The sequence below is a fragment of the Macaca thibetana genome, chromosome 3 (assembly GCF_024542745.1).
Source record: "Macaca thibetana thibetana isolate TM-01 chromosome 3, ASM2454274v1, whole genome shotgun sequence".
NCBI lineage: Eukaryota > Metazoa > Chordata > Mammalia > Primates > Cercopithecidae > Macaca > Macaca thibetana.
The window spans coordinates 18,878,639-18,904,814 of NC_065580.1; the positions used below are offsets into that span (position 1 = coordinate 18,878,639).

At 42.1% G+C, this 26,176-nt stretch overlaps 2 protein-coding genes across 27 annotated transcripts in view; one reads left to right on the forward strand and one right to left on the reverse strand.

The window, feature by feature from the left end:
* Positions 1 to 11,799, forward strand: part of KDM7A (lysine demethylase 7A) — a 94,782-nt gene extending 82,983 nt beyond the window's left edge. The window contains exons 18-20 of the mRNA XM_050782235.1: positions 1,978 to 2,060; positions 4,153 to 4,426; positions 5,028 to 11,799. Of these exons, the coding sequence (XP_050638192.1) occupies positions 1,978 to 2,060; positions 4,153 to 4,426; positions 5,028 to 5,122 (452 nt within the window). The 3' untranslated portion in view covers positions 5,123 to 11,799. The remainder of the gene's footprint in view (positions 1 to 1,977; positions 2,061 to 4,152; positions 4,427 to 5,027) is intronic.
* The window catches only part of NDUFB2 (NADH:ubiquinone oxidoreductase subunit B2), a 1,166,996-nt gene that overhangs the window by 607,920 nt on the left and 532,900 nt on the right, over positions 1 to 26,176 (reverse strand). Inside the window, exon 1 of one of the 26 annotated variants that reach the window (XM_050782336.1) lies at positions 24,656 to 24,660. The exons of the other annotated variants lie outside the window; for them this stretch is intronic. The gene's annotated coding sequence lies outside the window, so the exon portion shown is untranslated. Of the gene's footprint in view, positions 1 to 24,655; positions 24,661 to 26,176 lie in introns of those variants that run through there. 26 annotated transcript variants of the gene reach the window in all.

A 26,176-nucleotide genomic window follows, 5' to 3' on the forward strand; every position in this document is an offset into this window, starting at 1 on the left:
GGAAAAGAGAATGGACTCAGTGGCAGTGTTAGGCATGCCACATAGTGTTTTCTTCTTTGTGCCTTTAAAGAAAATGTTTGTATCCCAAAAAGCCTGAGGACAACTGGGGAGAAAATAGTACTATATTAAAATTGAATGCTTATATAATAATTGTGTTTGATCCTACCCGAGGAGCCTGACATCCATTTCACTGAAATAATTTTTATTTATTTATTTATTTATTTATTTATTTATTTATTTATTTTGAGACTGTCTCACTCTGTTGCCCAGGCTGGAATGCAGTGGCACAAATATGGCTCACTGTAACCTCAACCTCCAGGGCTCAAGCAATCTTCCTGTCTCAGCCTCCCAAGTAGCTGGAACTACAGATATATGTCACCACACCTGGCTAACTTTTTGATATTTTGTAGAGACAGGGTCTCAACTATGTTGCCCAGACTGGTCCAACTCCTGAGCTCAGGTGATCCTCCTGCCTCTGCTTTCCAAAGTGCTGAGATTACAGGTGTGAGCCACCATGCCTGGTTATTTCACTTAATTCTTAAAACAATACTTGTAGGTAAAATTACTCCCATTTTACTGGTAAAGGAAATAAGACTTAGTAAAACTAATTTAACTTAACTTGTCCGTACTTCGCATAGCTATTATTCAGTGGTATTGGAATTTGAAGCCAGGACCATCTGATCTCAAAGTCTTTGCTTATTGTATAAGAGGAAATTGAAGTTTGGAGAGAAAGTTGCCTAAAGTTGCGTTGGTAATGGAATAACTCAATTTCAAATCTGGGTTTGCCTGTTTTTCTACTGCACCATTTTGTCTTCCTTTAGTCCTTTGAACACTTTCATGGAAATACTGCAAAATTCAGGCAAATACCTGCCTTATTCTATGTGGAAAAATGTACCATTTTTAGAGAGAATTATTGCATTGGTTTTACATATACAATAGGTGGCCATAGAATTTGATTCTATATCGCTGGGCGCAGTAGTTCACGCCTGTAATCGCAGCACTTTGGGAGGCTGAGACGGGCGGATCACCTGAGGTTGGAAGTTCAAGACCAGCCTGACCAACAAGGAGAAACCCCATCTCTACTAAACATACAAGAATTAGCTGGGCGTGGTGGCACATGCCTGTAATCCTAGCTTACTTGGGAGGCTGAGGCAGGAGAACTGCTTGAACCTGGGAGGTGGAGGTTGCAGTGAGCCGAGATCACGCCATTGCGCTCCAGCCTGGGCAACAAGAGCGAAACTCTGTCTCAAAAAAAAAAAAAAATTCGATTGTAGATCTTCCAGCATGTAGCCCAAAACCCATCATATAAAGACGGTCTTTGAGGCTGGTCTGAGTGTGGTGGTGTTTATAACTAATTGATCACAAACAATTACAGATTTATTTGTTCCTTCTCCATCTCACTGCTTCACTTGTCTAGCGAATGAATGAATAAATGAAGACAGTCTTTGAGAGAATCAAAAGAATTAGCATAATAGGTTATGAGCTGGTGACTTTTTGTTTTTGAGAGGGAAAGACATATAGTGAAGGTAAAGGTATGCAAATAAGTATCTAAAGAGTTAATGTGTTTTTAAATAAAATGTCAACATAAATTTGCTTTTTTTTTTCACCCCCAAGATGGAATCTCACTCTGTTGCCTAGGCTGGAATGCAGTGGCATGATTTCAGCTCACTGCAACCTCTACCTCCCGAGTTCAAGTGATTCTTGTGCCTCAGCCTCCCAAGTAGCTGAGATTACAGTCGTCTGCCACCACACCCAACTAAATTTTGTATTTTTAATAGAGATGGGATTTCACCATGTTGGCCAGGCTGGTCTTGAACTCCTGACCTCAAGTGATTCACCTGCCTCGGCCTCCCAGAGTGTTGGGATTACAGGCATGAGCCACCGCACCCAGCCTGCTTTCATTTTTAAGCATTAGGCTAATTTTGTCATTTCATATCAAGTTTGTGCAAAGTTAATTAAACTAAAACTTCTCTTTAGGATACCATGTCAAGACTGAAGATCCAGACTTGAGGACTTCCTCCTGGATTAAACAGTTTGATACTTCCAGATTTAATCCTCAGGTATATTCAAAGTTTGAAACGTTAAAAGGAGATTTTAAATGGTCATTAACGTAGTTTTTGCTTTCTTTTTTAAAACTGTAACAACCAGTTATCAACTGCTAGATCTAGGCAGCCAAAAAATTACAGTTAAATGCACATTTGAACAATTGTCCATTTTGAGAGATGCCGAAATGATGACTAACATAAGGCTCATGGATAGAATGCCATCTGGAAAAAAATAATTTATTCAAGGAAGCAGTTAAACCACTGGCTGCCAACTTTGCCCTGTAGGTTATATCGGTTAGATTGAAATATTCAAGGAAAAGAAGAATATCATATCTTTTTAATCTCTGATCTGTTTCTTGAACAGTTTTGGATACCAAATTTCTTTGAGCATTTGATGAAAGTTACAGATTATCTTTCTGTCAAAAACATCCATGATAAACACAACTTTTGCTTACATTACTCACCATTTGTGCTACTACCACCCCCTCTTGCCCCAGACCATTCATTGATTCCAGATGAAGAACCGTTGCTATAAGAGAAAAACCTGGATGTTTTAGGATCCCAGAATATTAATGCTTATGCCAAACAAAATGACCCCAAAGTAGCAGTTTTGAAAAAACTAAAACTTTACCAGCAGCACCGAACAAGGAAAGTGATACAACCTTTTGCTGCAAACGCTGGAAAACGGCAACCAAAGAGAGAAAGTTCTCATGTGGCACTGTGGGGCCCTAAACCCCTCTACCCTAAGCACACGTAAGAAAGAAAGTATATCAGCAAAGGCAGAAATATTGCCTCTAGTTCTCCTTTAAGTGAAGAAACATTTGTGGGTGAGAAGAGAAGGAGGGAAGAGGAGACGGGAACTTGAGTCGACTGTTTAAGAAGTGAAGGGGAAATCTCTTGTGAATAAAGCTTTCACATAGCACTGAAAGACCTCAGCAGAAGTGAAAAGGGCCTCCTGGGTTTTGCCATCTTCCAGAGCCCTGGGTTGACTGGAGGAATGGACTACAATCCCTGCAGGAGGAGATATCTGTGTATATAGACAGAAAAGACTCTACCCCTAAATATGGAACATCATGAATCTCTGAGTAGTGGAATTATGGGTGGTTTTTATTAATTTTTTTTAATTTGGCTTATCTATATTTTTTAGATATTTAAGCAATTACTTTTATAAGAAGAAGAGGCAAGTTTTGTTTTTTTTTTAAAGGAAGGCTTTGTGAGTATACGTTCTTTGACTAGAAGTATACATTCCAGAGTCAAAGGTCATAAGAAATCTCATTATACTTTTCAGTATATAATTTTATAGTGCCTCACTGTAGCTGGTCATAAAGTTTATCACTTATTAACACTATAGGATTCATTACATAATGTAAGCTATTATTTAAATCTGGCTGTTCTTTTTATAATTGTTTTTGAAAATAAATGAAAACATAGAGGACGGATGATTAGCATAATGAAAACTGGTTTCATGAAACATTCACACTGTAGTGTACTCTGTTCACATCTAGTCTGTTCCTTTCTCTTTTTAATGCTGATTATGACCCTCTCAGTTAATTTCAAGACTCACCAATCAGTAGCGTTTTTTTGCCCCCTGAAAGTTTACTCAATAGTCTTAAGAGACTGAAAGAGTGGTTGTAGTAAAAGGAAAACACCAAGCTTGGGACTCTGGATCTAAGGATTTCCTAGCAAAAAAATACAGTGGAGATGAACCTGACAAAAGATAGATTCTAAAAAAGAACATGGCACATGAGAGGTCCAAGGGAGCTGTGACGTGTCAAGGAAGTGGGAGATCCGTTCCCCCAGCTCAGGGTCCCTGTGTGGCATGTGCTCACTGAGCGGAGTAGCAAGTAGGGTGTGTTGCCTGTTTACATTGTTTTCTCTCACTCTCTCTTTCGCCGCCTTAACTTACGATGCAACTTCAAGACCCGAGTCCTTCAGAGCTACTGAGATGACATGACGCGGGAGTGGTCATCTGTGGCTAATAGATGTTAAGAAAATCAGAATTCAGTAGTTTGTTTCTTCTCTTACTTGACTTTGCCAATGCATAGAGAGCTTAAATACCTCATTTAAACCCTAAAAATTCAGCCTCATTTCCTTCCTCCTCCTTCAGGATCTAAGTAGAAGCCAGAAATGCATCAAAAAGGAAGGTTCATCAGAAATTAGTCAGAGGGTACAAAGTAGGAATTATGTGGACAGCAGCGGCTCAAGCCTTCAGAATGGAAAGTATATGCAGAATTCAAACCTGACTTCGGGAACATGCCAGCTAAGTAATGGCAGTCTAAGCCCAGAAAGGCCAGTTAGTGAAACTTCCTTCTCCGTGCCCCTTCACCCCACCAAGAGACCGGCATCAAATCCACCACCTATCAGCAACCAAGCAACAAAAGGTAACTTTCACACACGTATAGAGGAAGTATATTTCTGACTGTATGTGATGGTCATCGTGGCAGTTGAGGTGTAGTCTCTACACTCAAGTTGTTCAACATCTCATGCATCATGATGCCAGTATACACAAGCTACTACAGGAACAAAGAAAAAGGATCCCCAAATCAGCTCTGAGGAGCAAAAGACATCCTAAAATCAGATGCTCAGGGATTAGCCAGGCTGAATTGGGGAAAGTGACAAAATAGACAGCTTTTAAGGCAGAGGATTGAGCCTGAGGCAGGGCACAAAGGGGAGAAACAGGATATGGGGTATTTGTGAAGTGGTAGTCTGTTTTGTTGCCTAAGCATAGTGTAATGCAGGATAGGGAAGAACCCAGGCTGAAGAGCAGGTAGACCAGACGGTGGGAAGGCCTTGGGAGTCTTGTGAGGGCCTAGTGTGCTGAGGTGGAAGGGTTTTAAACAGCGGAAGTCTAGAAGTACGACTTTGTCCATGCAGAACACCTGAGGGCTGGCTTCCCATAAAGAAAGCTCCCCCTGTAGTCTTCCAGGGGCTCTCTTAAGTGTGCTTTTCATTGTTATTTACACTTCTTTTGGTGTTTTATAGGTAAACGTCCAAAAAAAGGAATGGCAACAGCCAAACAACGTCTTGGGAAGATCCTTAAGTTGAACAGAAATGGCCATGCACGTTTCTTTGTGTGACAGAGCTGCCGTTGCAGCCATTCTTCCCTTTGGAGACCAGTCTAGGGGTGCAGGAGCCTGGAGCTTCCGCTGTCCCCTTGCCTGGAGCAGTTTGTGTGTATAGTAAGAACACTGCCTGAAGAACAGAATGAACCCGATGCTGCATTTTCACTGTGCCACACCCACTCAGCAATAACCATTTTGGACCTGGTGGGGGAGAGGAGGAAGGAGGGTAGAACCTTAAAAAGAGACCTCGAACTGGAAAGGGTCTCTTGTCAGGGCTTGAATTTTATTTTGTTGTTGGTAGTGTCTTGATGTATTTTCAGTGGTAGGGTAAAGAATTATCAATAATTTATTTAACAGATTTTTTTTTAAAGTTAACAGCTTTTAAATTCTTTTTTTAAAGCTATTTATTTGGAAGATTTCTGGAGAAATATCTCACTAATTTAGATGTAAGAATGTGAAGGTTTTTAAATTATTTTTGATAGTGTGTGTGTTACATGTGGGGAAGAGCCACGGTAACAGTAACTAGTCTGGACTCTTAAATTTGATATTCAGGTTAAAGTCTTAAACAGGGATTTGATGCATTAATTATTTTAAATTAAGATGTATATGAAAATCATTTTATTTTATATATTTCATGTGTTTTTTATAAGCTATTAGCTTCGCTTTTGCTAACATCCAAGGTGCATACTGTTATCCAGGTTGATTACCTTATATCCCACCTTCCCTCTGCACTCCCTATCATTTTGTGATGACCCAGTGAGACTCTTCTCTTTGCAGGGAAATACTTTCTTAGCCAATGTGTAAGAACTCCATAAAAGATCCCTCATTTCTCATTTCGTTTGACATTGTGATTTTCTTCTCAATATTAAAAAAAATAGGCTTTTGCATTTTCATTTCTGCTGATGATATCTGGGTCCCAAAGAGAACAGCTTTAATATCTTTTTCCTACTTGTGGGAAAAGTATTATAAGTTTGGTTAAATTGTCATGTTTATAGTTTTTCCAAATACATTTGTAACTACAACAGGCCTTCTTCGTACTGCTGGTGTTGGACAACAGGACTGACACCTGCTGCGGAGGTTATATCTTATGATGCTTTTATTCTCCATACCTGATTTGTTGGAAAATGTTATTTGACTTAGGATATTCAAATCTGCATAATAAGCCGTAATATAATAGGATTAATACTACATTAAGTTGTATAGAAGCAAGCATGTTGGAATAGCTCTTTTGTGTGTATTTACTTTTTTTATTTCTTAATTTTCAAAGAATTACTTAAGATATGGATTTGGAGTAAAATAGGTGCTTTTGGCAGTTTCTTCTATCTATCCTAACCTGACCAGTGCATATTGAGGTTAAGTATCTGGTTAAACTTTAAGGTAATCACTTATTTCCTTTATGTATGATTTTTACTAAATGCCAGTTTTCAGTTGCTTTTAGTAGCTTCTATTTTCCCTTTTTTCCCTCAATGGCATAAAAATAAGTGATTTCTGGGGATGAGGCAGAAATGTTCCCAAGTCTGACAATAGAGCATTTTACAAATTCCTACAAAGAAAATATAGACAAATAGATAAAATTTATTTTTATGGAGAAGAAGTATGGCCGTATTGTGGATTGTCTTTTTTTACTCAGCAAGATAGCAGGACTTACCCTTCTCTATTAAGTATCACTTGAATTGCTAAGAAGAAAAAAGTCTGTACCATCATCTTTCATGGTTGCATTCAAATGTGTATTTTCAAAGAGAAATACTTCTTAGTGTCCCCATTCCAAAATGTCATGGGATAAATATGAAATAGTTTATGAAGTAGCCTTTCTGGTTCAGAGTGACTGGACCAAAGTCTGAATCTTATCTGGGTATCAGGAAAAATAATTTTTATGGAAATCCTCAGTGTCTATTAACAACCTGTGTAAACCCTGTCTACACTATGCCAAAACCAGTGGAAAGATGGGTAGAGTCATCTTATCTCAGGATGTCAAAAATCTGGGTTTGACTGATTCTCCTACCTTCCCACACAGTGTATTCTTGTGATGTGTTGGTTTTCTGTAGATCCTGAGTTGGTGTTACAATAGTCGTGTTTTTATTTGAGGTTAAGAAATAAGAGGTGTAAGAGCTATAATTTCCTTTTCCTGTTATATCATGATCTGGGTTTTCTTTTTTCCTTTATGTTTTTCACAACTCTGAATATTTTCAGTTTATTTAGCCACAAAAATTAAAATGAAAATTTATTTTTATGAATTAAAATGAAATTTAATTTATTTTTATGAATTAAAATTGTGGCCAGTATCCACTGTGTCCTTAGGCTGAGAAGTACTAATTTTGAGTAGCCCGTATGTGGAATTCTAAAGTGAAGGTACTGTGGATTCATTTTTAGTAGTTTTAGCCCCTTAAGTGTGGCTAGGTTAGAAAACTTTCAGCAAGGTAATAGAAGCACTTGAATAGAATCCATGTATCTTTTTCTGAATTGGTGAAAATTCAGCCATTGATCTGGTGACTCCTAGTCAAACCTCTTATAACATTACTGGCCGTGATGCATCCCTTTATCTCATGGAAATGACTGAACTTTGTGGTAACTGCTGCCAGTACCTGGGCTTTATTAACAGTAATAGAGAACCTCATTTATACCATACAGACACAGCAACTTAGGAAGACAGCATTGATAGCATTTAGCTAGTCGTAAGCAAATACAAATATGTAAAATTGAAAATCATGATTTAACATATGCAACTTTAATAATAGTAATAGATGATAATTTTCCTGTATTGTTTCAAATAAGTGACTGTTCAGCTGGGATCCACTGGATTATAATTCACAATGTCACATAATATTATGCTTTTCAATATTGATGAATGATGTAAGCAATATAAAGTTGGCAGTTTGTAGTAGTTCAGTATCCTAGAAATACGTTGAACTTCATAAGTATCAGTTCATTTTTAAGCATACAGAATTAAAGATTCTGACTGAACTCATAAACTCAGAGGAAACAAGCCCATCTTTATCACTAATTACTTAGCTTGAATACTTTTCTATTTTTAAATAATCCTAATTATTGCCTTTTCAATATAGTCTACTGTATTTATTCATATGGGATCAACAGGTATTTATCAAACATCTACTGTGTGCCCAGCACTACCTAGTACTGTGGGGGAAGATAAAGTTGCAGTTGTGGTCTCTGCCCTTGAAGGTATCTTCTCCAGGAAATTAGCAGTATTATTTTCACTTCTAAGCAAATGTGAGCAAAAGAGGACCCCTGTTCATTAAAAAACATCCTGAGGGCTGGGCGCCGTGGCTCATGTCTGTAATCCCAACACTTTGGGAGGCCGAGGCAGGCGGATCACAAGGTCAGGAGTTCAAGACCAGCCTGGCCAATATAGTGAAACCCCATGTCTACTAAAAATACAAAAATTAGCTGGGCATGGTGGCAGGTGCCTGTAATCCCAGCTACTCGGGAGGCTGAGGCAGGAGAATCACTTGAACCTGGGAGGCAGAGGTTGCAGTGAGCCGAGATCATGCCATTGCACTCCAGCCTGGGCGACGGAGCGAGACTCTGTCTCAAAAAAAAAAAAAAAAAAAAAAAAAAAAAAAAAAATCCTAACTTTTTTAGTTTCAACTGAGATATGCCACTGTAGAAGTGAAAGTAATTTCACATTTAAGAAATGCTTCAACTTGGTAATTAATATGGTCATACAGGGACTTGGTATAGCATGCAAGGAAGCAGAAGACCTGGGCTTTTGTCCAAGTTCTGCCACTTAGTTATCAGCTGTGTTGTAACCTTGAATAAGTCACTTACTCTTTCTGACTCTTAGTTTCCTCATTTGTAAATTTGGATTAAAGTGTTTATTATGATAATCAACTAAGAAAAACAATCTATTAACACTTCGTACATACAGAGAACTTATCATTAAGTTAAAACTGGTAATTAACGAATGCACCTTTATATATATTTTTAAATGAAAACTAATACTATTCATGGTGTTTATTTTATATCAAATGTATGCCTAGAGGCATGCTACTTTAAAAATCCGAGGAATCTCCAACAAGGTGCTGGATTAAAATCAGAATTCGTGCTTGAAGTGGAAGAAAAATGAGGTTGTTTATGGATAAGAGAGTGAGAATGTGTATCCTCAAGTACGTTAAGATGATTTAACTGAAAGATGGCTTTAGGTTTTTCTTGAAGAATTAGGAAAGTACCATCCCCACAGATTCTGCATACTCTTCAGGTACAATATAAAGGTGAAGGAAGTCATGGAATTAAAATGACTTAGAAACTCCCCAGGGAACTTGTCAGGTGAATGAGGTGGTTAGAAGGGTGAGAATGCACAAAGACAGCTGCTCTGGGTTGGGTAACAACAGCTTGCTTGGTAGAGAGAAGCTACTGTAGGAAAGGAGGCTCCACCAGACGTCTGCAACAGACAAGATTCTTCCTGCCTTTTTCAAAAGATGCTCTCTGCAGCAGTAAGACTATAGGTAGAGTTGATTGGAATAATCATGTGACCCAGTATGCTACTGCTAGGCGTAATTATCAAAAATTCATTTTTCTCATTAAATATTAATACAGAGAGAAGCTAGAGCTCACCAGTCTTTTCCTGGTGTCCTAGACCTTCCTCTAAAGCAGTCTTGGGGAGCTTGAGCCTCAGATCTTTAGCCTAGACAGAGTGTCGCTGGTAAAGAAAGGAGACACAGTTGAAACCCAGAGTGGGCAGTGATTTGCGTGGGGAGACACAGTGGATCTGGGGCCTCTGACACCTTGCTTCCTAAAACAGTCCCCGGTTTTCGGCTTGCCCTATGGGATGATTTGCTGTGCTTCCTTGAAACCAGGTGGAAAGAAAGGGGAAGAATTAATTTTCTCATTCTGTTGCTGTTGAACGTAATGTAATCTTAATACTGTAGCCTTCCTAGAAGCCCTTCCCTCTTTTCCATGCTATAAAGTCAAATATTTGATACCCTTAGCATAAATTTTAAAAATTAAGGTCATTAGGAAGCAAATGTCTATTTCCAAAGCAATTAGCTTGTTGTGACTGACTGTGATTTTATTCTTCTATAGTATTTTTTCCCTCATTTTAATTGAGAGAAAATAATACTCTTTTGCAATATCCTTAGATTCTCCCCCTCACCCTGGTGCCCCTTCTAGTGTCTTGAGACTTTGTCTTAACAAGTATAACGTTACATTTTGTTGTTAAAACCTTTTCGAAACTATATTCAGTGATTCTTCCAAGTTTATCTGCTCTGCACTATTTCACTAATAAACCCTGGCTACCACGTAGCCCTTGACCTCCAAGTAGTTTACCTATGCAAGACCTGTGACACTCTGAATTCACTTCTCTTTCTTTCAGAAACTAGTCATAAATGGAGCTTAATTATAAAGGTAAAACTTGTCTCCAGCCAGTTTTATTTTGACCAGTTCCTTTTCAAAATGTCAGCTGTTTTCTCCAAGATTTTTCACCAAAACAGTGATCATAAGTGCTCAAAAATATAATACTTTGCAGGCATAAAATAACCCAGACATACTCTCATATTTCTTTGATGTATTTTGGTTGGTAAAACTTACCAGCATTAAATGTAAAATATAATGAGGAGTTAATTCCTTACCTAGTATCATTTCTTCCTTCTAAGATTCATAAGTAACCATTTATTTTTACAAAACTATGTATAACTTCCACATTATAGTCAGGAACCTGAGGTGTAACTTGCTAAGTGAACCCCAAGGTTATTTTATCTTGCAAAAGAAACCTAAACCAAACTAAGGGCCTTACAGTTTACAGTTAGACTGAATCAAAAGCTATAACCTCAATTTTTCCAAAAACAGCTTCTGACTGCAAAAGCAAGTCATACAGTTGTTAGGTATGAAATAGCACTGATCAGGAAATGCATCTTCACAGATGGGATTTCCTTCAGAAAAGACTTTTCTACTTTTAATATAAATTAAGCCATAACAGTTTCATGCTGTGGAAAGAGGGTGAAAAGGTTCATTTTAAGAGATTATATAATATGAACTTTCACATTTACTGTGAAATGTCTAACTTTGCCAGTGCTTCAGCAAGGTTTTTTGGGGGGTGATGGGGAGGGGTAGTATTGGTTTTAGGGGTTTCAAATCTGTGAAATTTGGAGAGGGGACAGTTGTTGGCTCTGGTATTTACTAGTTTTGTAGGAACGTTTTGCTAGCCTGACTGACTTTTCTTACTGATTTTTATGCCCACGGTCTGAGGGGACTGTTCTCCTTGTTTGGGGTGTCTGCGGAATAGTGTCTCGTCTGTTTGTATAGGCAGTCAGTGTGTGTGACGTGTGTCCTTTCAGTCCGGAAGCCCACTGTGTGACAATGGCGTGGGGTGTGGCTGGGAGGTGGGGTGCTGAAGCTTGAAGAGCATTTCTTTGCTGATTCATAACAGTATTTCCCATCTTTTGCCTGCAGGCAGGGAAAGTGTACAGTATTTATTTTGTTTCTGTTTTACTTTAAATTTGTAAGTCTTTAAGTAGCTTACATTGATTATTATAGGGGAGGACAAGTGACTTGTTTAAAGTTGTATTTAGTATTCTTTCCAATTTCTGTATTTTAAAATATTGAAATTAAAATTGTATTACTTCTGTTTTGATTTTTTTAGCACTCAGTGTATTTTTTGCTCATTTTGTTTGAAAGTATAAATGTTGAAACTTGTATAAAATGCGTCCTTGAAAGAAAAAGAATCGGAATTCTATATCTAATTCTGACTTTCTGTTCCCTTTTTCTGCTTCTTGAATCGTGGGAAATTATTTAAGAATGTGAAAAACTGGGTTCAGCGTCTGCTCCTTACTCTTTCTGAAGACTTCAGTGTGAAAAGTAATTGTCTTATTTTATTAGCAGTATTGCTGGGGATGAGTGATTGCTCAAAGAGAGGGAAGAATACAAAAGTATAATTGGCAAGATGAGGCTGAAACATAGAAACGGATGTAGGTACTTGGTGATGAACACACATCCCACAAATATTTCCTAACACCTGCAGTACAGTAGGCACTGTTTTAGCACTAAGGCTGCAGGAGTGAGCAAAGCCAAGTCCCAGGCCTCAAGGAGCTTGTGTGAGACACGAAAGGCAAGGGAGAGCCAGGGGTGGTGTGGTGGCCTGGCTGGCTGGTGAAGGTGGGAGTGTTAAGTGCACCCTCCGTGAGGAAGATGAGCTCAGTTTTGGACCCAGGATCTGAGAGAGAGGGATGATAGGGACCAGGAAAAAGATCTGGCCTCAGAGGAGATGAGATGAGATGAGAGAGGAACTCTGGATTAGGAAGGAAGGAGCCCTGCAGGCATCACTTCCAGGGCAGAAGAGAAGCCTAAGAAGGAGACCAAGTGGGCAGGAAGTGTGTTCCCGAGGAGAAACTGAGCTCAGAGTCCCAGAAACCAAGTAACCAGAAGGACCAAAGACCATGCCCTCCCTCCCTCTAATATCTGCACAAGAACAGGGACGCCAAAGCCTGCACACCTAAACACATTTCCACCACTAAACGGTATCCACAAAAGCAGTTTGCATCTCTTGTGTCTGTTTTCATGAAATTGGTTGAAACCTAAAGCTGAACAAATCTGCTCCTTTTGTGAAAATCCATATACTCTTTGTAAATCTGTGGGTTGTCTGCCCTTCCCGAAGCTCATATGTAATGAAACAATGATCAGGACCTACTCTCCTTAGACTTTTCAGCTGATTATTGTGGTTTCACAGCAGTGAGATGGCATGAGACACATCACTGTGGGATGTTGATGATAAATGTCAATTATTTTAGAGTAGGAAGGATCAAATGCTATGTTACAGACGGGATTTGAAACAGGAGCCCTTACTATCTTTTATTTCATTCCATTTGAGTACTTACTGTGTGCAAGGATGTTTTTCTTTCTTTCTCAAAATAACCCGGCAAAGTGGGTACTACATTCCTCATCCTACAGATGCATCCGATGCTCCGAGGGGTCAGTGACATTTCCAGGTTCGTATGAATACAGGCATTTTCAGTCTGTCTGACTCTAAAGACTCTTCTAAACTGTTTTTCTACGTATTTTTAATGATATACTTTTAATTAAGGAAGGAATAGATGGTCCTTAGGAATGGTTTGTGTTCTAAAAATTTCTTTGCAGGCGCAACCCACTTTGGGTTAAAAATGTAATTTCTTGTGGAGGTTTTTTGTCACTCAGCTAACCTCTCTGAGTCCACTTTCCCAGGATCTGGGCACACTGAAGAAATGCTGGTCATCATCTAGAATTGAGCTCACCTTCTAGTGAATAACAGGCTGTAAATAAGTGACATGTGAGAAATGCTGTTAGGATACAGGAACCAAATGTGGATTTCCAGAGGCTCAGAGCTGGCATATGAGTAGAGGGCATGCGCGGTGCACCCCTTCTACCCCTTTTGCTGGACCTAACTGTGGCCCCATGGGGCAGCACAGCAGCCTCCCTCACAGCCTTGCCCACCCGGGCCGCTCCCTCCTCTCCTGCCCTCCACACTGAAGCCACATCCTGCCCCATCTGCCCCAGCTCCGAAGGTGGTCAGCCCAGGTAAGGAGGAGAGGAAAAGGTCCTGCTCTGCCCGCCATCTCTGATCCTGGGGTGCTGCCTTCCCATGTCTTGCAGAAGCACCATCCACATCTTCCTCTTGATCCACTCCTGGGCTCAAGTCTCTCCTTCCCTTGTCCAGACTCTTCCCAGCCTCCATCTTCCAAAATGCCTTTACACTTTATAAAGTGCTAATTCTGAAATTTTATAAATTCAAAAGTTTACATAAATCCTTCTATGCCAGAGTTGAGAAAAGAAAAAATAAGGGCTCTACGAGTGAAAAGTAATATGTGTAAATTCCCTACATTTTTGTTTTGTCTTTTTAAGGCAAATACAACCTGAGACAAAAGATTTGCAATAATAGTAAGAAATAGTATTTGACCCTCTCCTATGCTTATTTATTTATTTATTTGAGACAGAGTCTCCCTCTGTCGCCCAGGCTGGTGCGATCTTGGCTCACTGCAGCCTCCACCTCCTGGGTTCAAGTGGTTCTTGTGCCTCAGCCTCCCAAGTAGCTGGGACTACAGGCGTGCATCACCATGCCCGGCTAATTTGTGTGTGTGTGTGTGTGTTTGTTTTTTTAGTAGAGATGGGATTTCGCTATGTTGGCCAGGCTGGTCTTGAACTCCTGGCCTAAAACAATCCACCCACCTTGGCCTCCCAAAGTGCTGGGGTTGCAGGTGTGAGTCACCACCCCCAGCTTCCTACACTTATTCTAGAAGCTGTCTTGCTGTTTCTGGGTGCCCTGGAGGAGTCTCGCACATCATATATCAATCCCACCACCATCCTCCCACCCCCTACTTATCACAACCTCCAATTTCAGTTTTCCCATCCACCTCTAATCTTTGCAAATTTTGGAGGTTTTTTCTGAGACAGGATCTTACTGTGTTGCCCAGGCAGGAGTGCAGTGGTGCAGTCATGGCTTACTCCAGCCTCAACCTCCTGGGCTCAAGCCATCCTCTCACCTCAGTCTCCCAAGATGCTGGGACCACAGGCGTGCACCACCACACCCAGCTAATTTTCAATTTTTTTGTAAAGATGGGGCCTCACTGGTTGCCCAGCCTGGTCTCGAACTCCTGGGTCCAAGCAATCTTCCTGCCTTAGCCTTCCAAAGTGCTGAAATTACAGGTGTGAGCCACTGCACCCAGCCCAAATTTTTGTCTCTTAGCCTTTGGGACCTGTATTAGGGTTCTCTAGAGGGACAGAACTAAAGAAGATAGATTGGATGGAGGGAGGGAGGGAGGGAGGGATGGATGGATGGATGGATGATAGTTTATTAAGTATTAACTCAGTATCACAAGGTCCCACAATAGGCCGTCTGAAAGCCGGGGAGCAAGGAGAACCTGTCTGAATTCTAAGACTGAAGAACGTGGAGTCCGATGTTCAAGGGCAGGAAGCATCCAGCACGGAAGAAAGATGTAGGCTGGGAGACTAGGCCAGTCTATTCAACGTTTTTCTGCCTGCTTTATCTTCTAGCCGTGCTGGCAGCTGATTAGATGGTGCCCACTAGATTAAGGATGGGTCTGCCTATCACCTTTGGACTTGTGAGTCTTCATTCTAACCTGTTAGACTCCATGGAATCCGAGGGCTAGGAACACAGACTGCAATCAGTCAAGTGGGCTAAATTCTGGCTCTACCTTTACTAACTGGTCCTAGGCAAGTTATATAACCTTGCTGTGCCTCAGTTTTCTGTGACATACTTATCTACCTCACTTGGCTGTTGAGGGATTAAATAAATGAAAACATATGGCGCACTCAAGGACAGTGCCTGGCACAAGGAGACACTGCTAGCTATCAGATCAACCTCTCTGTGATGCTGTATAGAATGCCATCTGAGTTCTACCAGCTGCCAACCAATGTACTTACATTACTGCAATGAGTGTCAACAAGATTTGACTAAAGGCAGGGCATCCACAAGACAGCGAAGGGGACAGCAGGCTAAGGGGACAGAATCCTACTGGAGAAGGAAGCCAGAGTCCAGACATAAGCCTGAGAAAGTGCAGAAATCCTGGGACATGGGCTAGGGAGCCTGAGGTATATTTAAGTTTCCGGAATAAGGCTACCAGCTGGTTAACAATGGCTGGTTACCTCTGGGAGGATGGGAATCGGAAGGGAGAGAGAATTGAGGTTGGGGATTTTCACACTTCTTTTATGTTTTGTGTAATTAAGAGAGACAAATGTGTTCTACTGTGAGGTATGTGTTAACTGCGCCCAAGACACACTAATCACACCATCATACTTGTGCACAGCCCGCGAGAAATCTGCCTGCCCCTGGCGTGCTGCACTGACAGCCCGGTGGAATGGGGTGGGTCAGGGCTGGTGAATGGGGAACAGTAAATCCCAGGGAGCTTGGCTGCCAAGCGCTCCCTTCTCCCCTGCTCTCTATCGTGTTTGGCTTCTATTCCTCCCCTTTTCACTTTTTTGGTTACTTTTCCATGTTTCGTCCGTCTTTCCTACCAGCTTGAGTTTAAGGCTAGTACTGGTATTCTCTTATCATCAGCACTTCCCACTCAGTTTAGTACAAATCTCAAAATAACATTGAGTAAACCCATGAACATGGATATTCCTCATGCACTCTCTCTCCCTTTCCCCACCCCTGTGCACTCTTTGCTCTCCCTCTGGCAGTCATATGGGATGGGGGGAGTGGAAGAGATAGGGTAAAAGAGAAATGGAGAACAATGGGGGAAAGAACCCTTTACAATTGGAGAATTCTGCCAACTATTAAGAACTGTAGAAATTCACCAATATGGTGTTAAAAAGAATGAGTGTTTCAGGTTTCTTTATGAGAAAAAGGAGGAGTAGATTTTCCTTTAATGAGATAAATTGTGTGAATGAGCTGGATTAAAAATATATACACCTCACTTAGAACCTAAAAATTTTTTTATTGTACTTGCTTTGCAAACTTTATATAGGTGTGCTTTGCTTTGAAAATATCAAATACAGTCATGGTTAATGCATAAAACTAAAACAGATCAATAAAGTGGTACCAAGTTATGAAAGGACTTTGGCCACCTGCAGATGACACAGAACAGTATTTTCAGAGCTCATGAAGAAGACCTACATGGTTACTGGGCTCTGCTTTAACTTCTGGGCAGTGATGCTTAGGGAAGCAGTTGCTCAGTGGTGCAGGAGGGCTTGTCTTGTAAGACCACAGGCAGCCCCAGAGTGGACAAAGATGTGAGTCTGGGCTGGTCAGGGAGAGAAGCCTGGCAGAAAGCAGAGTGAGCAGAACGCAAGCTCCCGCCTTGATTCCTGCAGTCCACCTGAATGGAGGCAGCTTGCACTTCGGTATCTGGTTCCAACTCCCCACCTTCAGTCCAAAAATGTGCTTCCCTGTGAATGGGCCTCGACAATCTTTAGTTGCCCAGGCCAGGAGTCTGGGTGATCTCAGATCCTCCCTCTTCCCACCACAACCAGTGACCCTCAAAGGCCTGCTGGCTCATCCTCACGTGCCTCAGTCCACCTGCTCCTGGCCTTGCTTCAGCTCTCACTGGAACTCTTGGGATCGAGACCAAAATCCTTAATATGGTGAATGAGTCAGATGTAGCTTGAGCTGTGAGGGAGAGAAAACCCAGAACACAAATGGCTTAAACAAGATAGAAGGCAGGAGATAGGCGTTCCAGGACCGAAACCACTTCTGGAGGGAGTCAGGGCCAGGATCTCTGCTCGCCTGCCGTCGCTGGCACATGGCTTCACCTCACCATCCCAGATGGCTGCATGCAGCTTGCAGCCTGCAGGGGGAGGAAGGGTGACCCTGTAATCACTTTATTGTCTAATTTCTCCATTCTTGAGAGACTTAAAAGCCTAGACTGTGGAGGTCACAAGATTCGAGCAACCTAATGTCTGGCTGGCCTTGACAAGCTACTTCATCCCTCCTAATTGAGTCTTTCTTCAGCTCTGATGTAGGTATAATAGTAATTCATACTAAACATGGTGGTTATGAAAAGTAGATGAGATAATCCACAGAGTTGAGCATTGTGCCTGGCACATGTGCAATAAATGTAGTAGTGATTTTTTTTTTTTTTTTTTTTTTTTTTTGAGACAGAGTCTCACTCTGTTGCCCAGGCTGGAGTCCAGTGGCACCATCTCAGCTCACTGCAACCTCCGTTTCCCGGGTTCAAGTGTTGAATATTTGATATTTGTCACCACGATGCGGTGGTTTGTCTGGGGTGGAGACACCGTCCCCCGTCCGCTGTGGGGTTTGTCTGCAGCGGAGACGCTCCCCGACGTCTGCTATGGGGTAGCCCCTTGGCAGCTGCTTCCTGTTGCTCTCTGAGTCACCACACGCTTTACATCAGGTCTCTTCCTGGGGCTCTGCGACACTGCTGTCTGTGGTCCGCCGCCTCGCTGGCCGCAGGTGAGAGCAGGTGAGAGGCAGGAAAGGCCACATATCTCTGCCTGCTCCTCCCCGAGCTCCCACGGTGCTCTCACAGAGTGAGGGTGCCAGGCCTCTCCAAAGGGTCTGAGCATTGAAAGGAATTGTGAGAAAATGTTTAATTTGTCCACTCAATCAGATGATTCCTCATAATCTAAGGGAAAATGAACCTGCTTAAGAACAGCCCAGGCCCTGGCCTTCCTTCCATTTCAGGACCTTCTCTCTGCTTTTGGTCTGTTCTCTGCCAGGATACCCTGGAAAACGCAGATGGCACCTCCAGCTGTCTGTCTGGGGAGTTTAAGGTTATTTACAGGTCGGGCGTGGTGGCTCACGCCTGTAATCCCAGCGCTTTGGGAGGCCAAGGCTGGCGGATCACAAGGTCCAGAGATCGCGACCATCCTGGCTAACACGGTGAAACCCCGTCTACATTTAAAAAAATACAAAAAATTAGCCTGGCGTGGTGGTGGGCGCCTGTAGTCCCAGCTACTCAGGAGGCTGAGGCAGGAGAATGGCGTGAACCCAGGAGGTGGAGCTTGCAGTGAGCTGAGATTGCACCACTGCACTCCAGCCTGGGCGACAGAGCAAGACTCTGTCTAAAAATAATAATAATAATAATAATAATAAATAAATAAATAAATAAATAAATAAATAAAAGATTATTTACAATGGGCTGGGCGCGGTAGCTCACGCCTGTAATCCCAGCACTTCGGGAGGCCAAGGCAGGTGGATCATCAGGTCAGGAGTCTGAGACCAGCCTGACCAATATGGTGAAACCCTGTCTCTACTAAAAATACAAAAAGTAGCCAGGCACAGTGGCACGCACCTATAATCCCAGCTACTCAGGAGGCTGAGGCAGGAGAATCGCTTGAACCCAGGAGGTGGAGATAGCAGTGAGCTGAGGTTGCGCCACTGTACTTCAGCCTGGGCAACAGAGTGAGACTCCGTCTCAAAGAGATGAAGATTATTTACAATGGAGTGAAATGGAGGGAGCAGGAGTTACAGAAAGCAAAAAGGGATGGGGCAGCATCCTGGGGTTAGCAGCAAAGAGGAGCCCTTACCCCCACTGAAGGTCTGGGGAAGGGAGAAGTTACCAGAATGCTGAGGAAGAACTGTGTGGAACTGGCCTCCGGACAGGAGCTGTGGCCCCTGGCACAAGGATATGACCAGCCACTCAAGGAAAAGCCCGGGATCTCTGCGCCCATCCGCACTCTCCTCTCTGATCACCTGCCAGCTCCTGGCATGGATGGGTCTCCGTGGAAGAGAGCTGGGGATGCCTCTGACCCCATCCATCGAGGTCAGCTTCTGGGAACACCAGGCAGGGTACAGGAGAATGGAAAGTGGACCTAGAGGGGCAGATGGAAACTCAGCAGCACAAATCCTCAACTCAAAATCTCCACACCCACCTCTTAGGAAAACCAGCCCCTTCTACCAAGAAGGACTGATTTCACTCTACAACACAGCCTTCAATCGTCAGCCACAATCACCCAGCGATTCCCCGAAGTCTGTTATTCAGTCAAGACGAATAATGTTGGAGGGTGGAGGGCAGGAAGGTGAACTTTGGCCAATCTGTGGGGTAGGGGAGGGACCTTGGCACTCCAAAGACTGGTTCCTTCTCAGCTCTTCTTGCCAATGGGAGGTGAAGATCTGCCTGTTCTCTTCTTCCCATCTCGGCTCACTGCAACCTCTGCCTCCTAGTTCAAGCAATTCTTCTGCCTCAACCTCCTGAGTGGCTGGGATTACAGTCGTGTGCCACCACGCCTGAATAATTTTTGTATTTTTAGTAGAGCTGGGGTTTCACTTTGTTGGCCAGGCTGGTCTCGAACTCCTGACCTTAAGTGATCCACCTGTCTCAGCCTCCCAAAGTGCTGGGATTACAGGTGGGAGCCACTGAGCCTGGCCTAAATTTCCTCCTCTTACAAGGACACCTGTCATTGAATTAGGGCCCACTCTTATTACTTATTTTTAATTTAATTACATCTTTACAGACCCCCACCTTCAAATACAATTACATTCCAAGATACTAGGGATTAGGACTTCAACGTAGGAATTTGGGGAGCAGGGAACACAATTCCATCTCTAACACTACTGGCTCAAGTACATACATATATATTCCCGAGACTGACACTCTCAGGATAGTTGATAAAGCCATGATAAAAACAGAAGCCATCTTTCTTTCTACCACATTATTTGTGGAGATCCTCCGGCCACAGCAGTGATGGCCAGTGCATGAGAGATAGGGTTCCTTACAGAGCCATCAGCCTGCCCACGACCTCCAAACGATCGCTTTAACTTAGGCTGGATGCAATCTGCAAGCAGGGCTTCTAGCCCCACTCAAGGCCAGTGCAAGTCCCCAGGGATTAATATGGGCTTCACCTGGGTGGTGGGATGATGGGTGATGTTTGTTACTTTTTCTTTCCTCAAATATTTACTGAATATCAGGTACTGAACTAGGTAGGCCAGGGGTGGGGGGTCCATGGGAAAAAGGCAGGGTCCCTTCTGTCAGAGTGGAGGTTACAGCAAAGGAAACAAGTAATGTGCTAGAGTTGTCATTGCAACAACTCTGAAGTCTGGTCCCAGGGGTCACACACTGTCCCAGTCCTGGCATCAAGCCTCGGGCAGCAGTGCAGACTTACCCTTCCCTCTGTGGGGATTATCTCCACCCATGAATGATGTTCCTGTGACTAGACCCACAGAGCACACTGTGGACATCATCTGCTCTGTCGAGATGCCTTTGGGTTCCTTTTGCCCTGCGGGTATGCCCGTCTGCAAGTTTTGCTTCTAAGGCCTACATCAAAACTCTTCAGAGACCTGCCCTTGGGCTACTGGATCCACTTCGTCCAGGTGCAAATGCAGGTGCAGAGAGCCAGAAGGACCTAGGACTTTACTTCTGCCCCCATGCACACTCCCCTGCAGGCCTTTGCCAATACTGGATGGATGACCAGTGCAGTGATATGACAGCCTAGAGGAAGGACAAACTTGGGGAGATGTACAGTCGATCCCCATTATTTGCAGATTCTGTATGTGCAAATTTGCATAAGCATTAAAATTTATCTGTAACCCCCAAATCAATACGCATGGTGTTTTCACTGTCATTTTTGGACATACTCAGAGCAGTCAAAAAAATTGAGTGCACAACTCCAGCTGAGGTTGAGCAAGGCAACCTTCTTGTCTTGTTTCAGCTATCATGACAAGTGTCCTTTTTGAGATCTATTTAGTGCTGCATTTTTTGCATTGTTGGGATTTTTGTGGATGTTTTTGCTGTTTACAATGGCTCCTCAGAGTAGTGCTGAAGTACTGTGCGGTGTTCCTAAGTTTGAGAAGGCTATGATGTACCTCACAGAGAAAACACATGTGTTAGGTAAGCTTTCTTCAGGCATGAGTTATAGTGCCGTCATCCGTGAGGTCAATGCTAATGAATTAACACTATCTATTAAAGAAAGTGTCTCTAAATAGAAAAACACATGAAACAAGGTTGTGTATTGATCAGTTGACAAGTATGTGATCAGACACTCACAGGAACCTAGCCCTGTATTTCCCCTAGGAGCAATGGATCACTTTCACTAAGTGTCCACAGCAACTTTACAGAACACAACAGCTACCAAAGAACAGGAGAACACTATACATTCCAGAGGTCCCCTTTGTTTTCAGGCTAAGGCTGGGACGTTGCTTGTCTTCTCCCTGTTACCTCCCTGGCTTCTCCCACTCTTACACCAGCTTCTCCTGGGAGCACTTCCTTAATAGAGAACTTGCACAAGAATCGACATCTCAAAGTGAGCTTTAGAGAACTGGACCCAAAACAGAAAGGAAGCGTGCTTCTCTCTTTGCTCCAGGAAGTTCCTTACCCCTGTTAAAACTGACCCCCCCTCTTCCTCAGAGACCAGCCCAGTACAATGTGGGGTACTGCGAGGGCAGTCATGGTCAAGCTACAAAATAACAAGGTCTTACTCTGTGATCCTTCAGACAATAGACTCCCACATTTGTTATGGCGGCCCTAGGAGATGAATTCAGCGTTCAGGAGAAGATATGATCTACTTGTCTCTGAGATTGGAAGAGCAGCATATGCACTAATACATAATGCACATAATACATAGTAAAGAGGGGTTCCACAGTGATTCCTCCCAGAACAAATAAGGTCCGCCCCAAGGTGACTGCGGTCTTTCCATAAACAGCACAGGGACATTTTTGAAACAACAGATTCACTCCTTAAATAATGATTTCATTTCCTCATAACCAAACTTGTATCACATTTCAAATAAACTCTCTGATCACCATCTTCTATCTCCAAACTCTTTTACTTTATATGTCTTCATTGTTATTTGTATACTTTTCTTAATAAACAATCTGTCTTTATTGTGTATTAATTTATTATGTATTGTGTCTTCCTTAGCTTTTCTGTACCACTGCAACCACGTTTTGATTTATTTCAGATTTCCAATCCCTGACCTTTCACACTGTCTCTTATACTTTCTTTGCCTTCTCTTTCCTTCCATGCCCAGATTGGTTCCATAATCTACTAAAACAATTGCCCCTTTGCAAAGGCCCTCAAAACATGCCTTGGTCTCCCTCCACTGAATGCAAAAGCCAGAACCCCAATCCATGTTGAACCTAACTTCTTTGCAACTCAGAAGCAATTGACCTCTGTTTGGAAAAAACACCAATCACATAATTGACTGACTGCTTTAACTTTAATGTATGATCTTCAAGCTTAAACAGGACTTACCATTGTCTGGTAATCCTACGTTTTGCTGGTAGAGTTGGTCTTTTCATCGGAGACAACTGGATCATATCTTCTGCTTTCCTACTCCTCACTGCAGCCCCACCTGGCTGGTGATCTTCCTTCACATCTCACTGAGAAAACAGAAAGCTAAATTAGTTACCTGAGGCTGCTATGATGGTTAATCCTGAGTGTCAGCTTGACTGGATTGACGGATGCAAAGTATTAATCCTGGGTGTGTCTGTGAGGGTGTTGCCAAAGGAGATTAACATTTGAGTCAGTGGGCTGGGAAAGGCAGACCCACCCTTAATCTAGTGGGCACAATCTAATCAGCTGTCAGGGAATATAAAGCAGGCAGAAAAAACGTGAAGAGGCAAGACTGGCCTAGCCTCCCAGCCTACATCTTTCTCCTGTGCTGGATGCTTCCTGCCCTCAAGCATCGGACTCCAAGTTCTTCAGTTTTGGGACTCAAACTGGCTGTCCTTGCTCCTCAAGCTTGCAGACAGCCTATTGTGGGAACTTGTGACTTTTATATATAATATTTATATATATAATATAAAAGTATTAGCTTTTATATATAATACTTTTATTAAGTATTAACATATATATAACTAGAACTGTCCCTCTAGAGAACTGTGACCAATACAGCTGCTGTAACAAATTCCCATACACTGGGCTTGAAACAACAGACATTGATTCTCTCACAGTTCTGTGGGCTAGAAGTCCAAAATCAAGGTGTCAGCAGGGCCATTCTTCCTCCGAAATCTCCAGGGAAGAATCCTTCCTCGCCTCTGCCAGCTTCTGGTGACTGCCATTGATCAGTCATGTTCCTTGATTTGTATGCATCGTTCCAATCTCTGCCTCTGTTGTCACCTGGCCTTCATCCTTTGTGCCTGTCTCTGTGCTCAAATTTCCTTCTTCTTCTAAGGCACCCATCATTGGATTAGGGTTCACCCTAATACACGATGACCTCACCTTAACTTGATTACACTTGCAAAGACTCCACTTACAAATAAGGTCACATTCATAGATTCTGGATGGACATGATTTTTGGGTGGAGGAATTTTGGGAGGAACACTAACCAAATATAAAGGCCTTCCCTCATCTTACCAAGGCTAGATACAAACCTACTGACAAATGCTACACCCTTCCTTTCTGTCTTACCTGAGTTATGAAAAACACAGGTCCTTACCAACAGGAGGGCAGGTCCTTGTCCCTATCAACATGAATCCCCCAATTTATGGGCAGTATGTTCCCTCTTTGTTGCTGCAGTTACCTCCTCACCTAACGTCAACAATGTCCCCACTAGATCATTTCCAGCAGAATGAAACTATGCATTAAGGCAAAAGATAGGCTGGGTACAATGACTCACACTTGTAATCTCAGCACTTTGGGAGGTTGAGGCAGACAGATTACCTGAGGTCAGGAGTTCGAGACCAGCCTGGCCAACATGGCAGGTCACTGGATTATAGTATTGCCCTTCTATATCCTTGCTGATCTTTTGTCTAGTTTTTTATTCATTATTGAAAGTAGATATTAAAGCCTCCAACTATTATTGTTGAATTGTCTATTTCTTCTTTCAGTTCTGTCAGTTTTTGCTTCATGTATTTTGGGACTCTGTTGTTAAGTGCATATAATTTATATTTATTATGAATTTTTGGTAGACTGATTCTTTGATCATTATAAAACCTCCTTTATCTCCAGTAAGAATTTTTATCTTATGTCTATTTTGTCTGATATTAGTATAAGCACTCCGGCCCTCTTTTGGTTACCATTTGTATGGCATATTTTTTCCATCCTTTTACTTTCTTTCTTTTTTCTTTTAATTAATTATACTTTAAGTTCTAGGGTACATGTGCACAACATGCAGGTTTGTTACATATGAATACATGTTCCATGTTGGTGTGCTGCACCCATTAACTCGTCATTTACATTAGGTATATCTCCTAATGCTATCCCTCCCCCCTGCCCCCACCCCATGACAGGCCCTGGTGTGTGATGTTCCCCTTCCTGTGTCCAAGTGTTCTCATTGTTCAATTCCCACCTATGAGTGAGAACATGTGGCATTTGGTTTTCTGTTCTTGCGATAGTTTGCTGAGAATGATGGTTTCCAGCTGCATGCATATCCCTACAAAGGACATGAACACATCCTTTTTTATGGCTACATAGTATTCCATGGTGTATATGTGCCATGTTTTCTTAATCCAGTCTGTCATTGATGGACATTTGGGTTGCTTCCAAATCTTTGCTATTGTGAATAGTGCCACAATAAACATATGTGTGCATGTGTCTTTATAGCAGTATGATTTATAATCCTTAGGGTATATACCCAGTAATGGGATGGCTGGGTCAAATGGTATTTCTAGTTCTAGATCCTTGAGGAATCACCACACTGTCTTTCACAATGGTTGAAAGAGTTTGCAGTCCCAACAACAGTGTAAAAGTGTTCCTATTTCTCCACATCCTCTCCAGCATCTGTTGTTTCCTGACTTTTTAATGATCGCCATTCTAACTGGTGTGAGATGGTATCTCATTGTGGTTTTGATTTGCATTTCTCTGATGACCAGTGATGATGAGCATTTTTTCATGTGTCTGTTGGCTGCATAAATGTCTTCTTTTGAGAAGTGTCTGTTCATATCCTTTGCCCACTTTTTCATGGGGTTGTTTGTTTTTCTCTTGTAAATTTGTTTGAGTTCTTTGTAGGTTCTGGATATTAGCCCTTTGTCAGATGAGTGGATTGCAAAATTTTTCTCCCATTCTGTAGGTTGCCTGTTCACTCTGATAGTAGTTTCTTTTGCTGTGCAGAAGCTCTTTAGTTTAATTTATGAATTTCGGCTTTTGTTGCCATTGCTTTTGGTGTTTTAGTCAGGAGTCCTTGCCCATGCCTATGTCCTGAATGGTATTGCCTAGGTTTTCTTCTAGGGTTTTTATGGTTTTAGGTCTAACATTTAAGTCTCTAATCCATCTTGAATTAATTTTTGTATAAGGTATAAGGAAGCGATCCAGTTTCAGCTTTCTATATATGGCTAGCGAATTTTCCCCAGCACCATTTATTAAATAGGGAATCCTTTTCCCGTTTCTTGTGTTTGTCAGGTTTGTCAAAGATCAGATGGTTGTAGATGTGTGGTATTATTTCTGAGGGCTCTGTTCTGTTCCATTGGTCTATATCTCTGTTTTGGTACCAGTATCATGGTGTTTTGGTTACTGTAGCCCTTGTAGTATAGTTTGAAGTCAGGTAGCATGATGCCTCCAGCTTTGTTCTTTTGTCTTAGGAATGTCTTGGCAATGTGGGCTCTTTTTTGGTTCCATGTGAACTTTAAAGTAGTTGTTTTCCAATTCTGTGAAGAAAGTCATTGGTAGCTTGATGGGGATGGCATTGAATCTATAAATTACGTTGGGCAGTACGGCCATTTTCACAATATTGATTCTTCCTATCCAAAAGCATGGAATGTTCTTCCATTTGTTTGTGTCTTCTTTTATT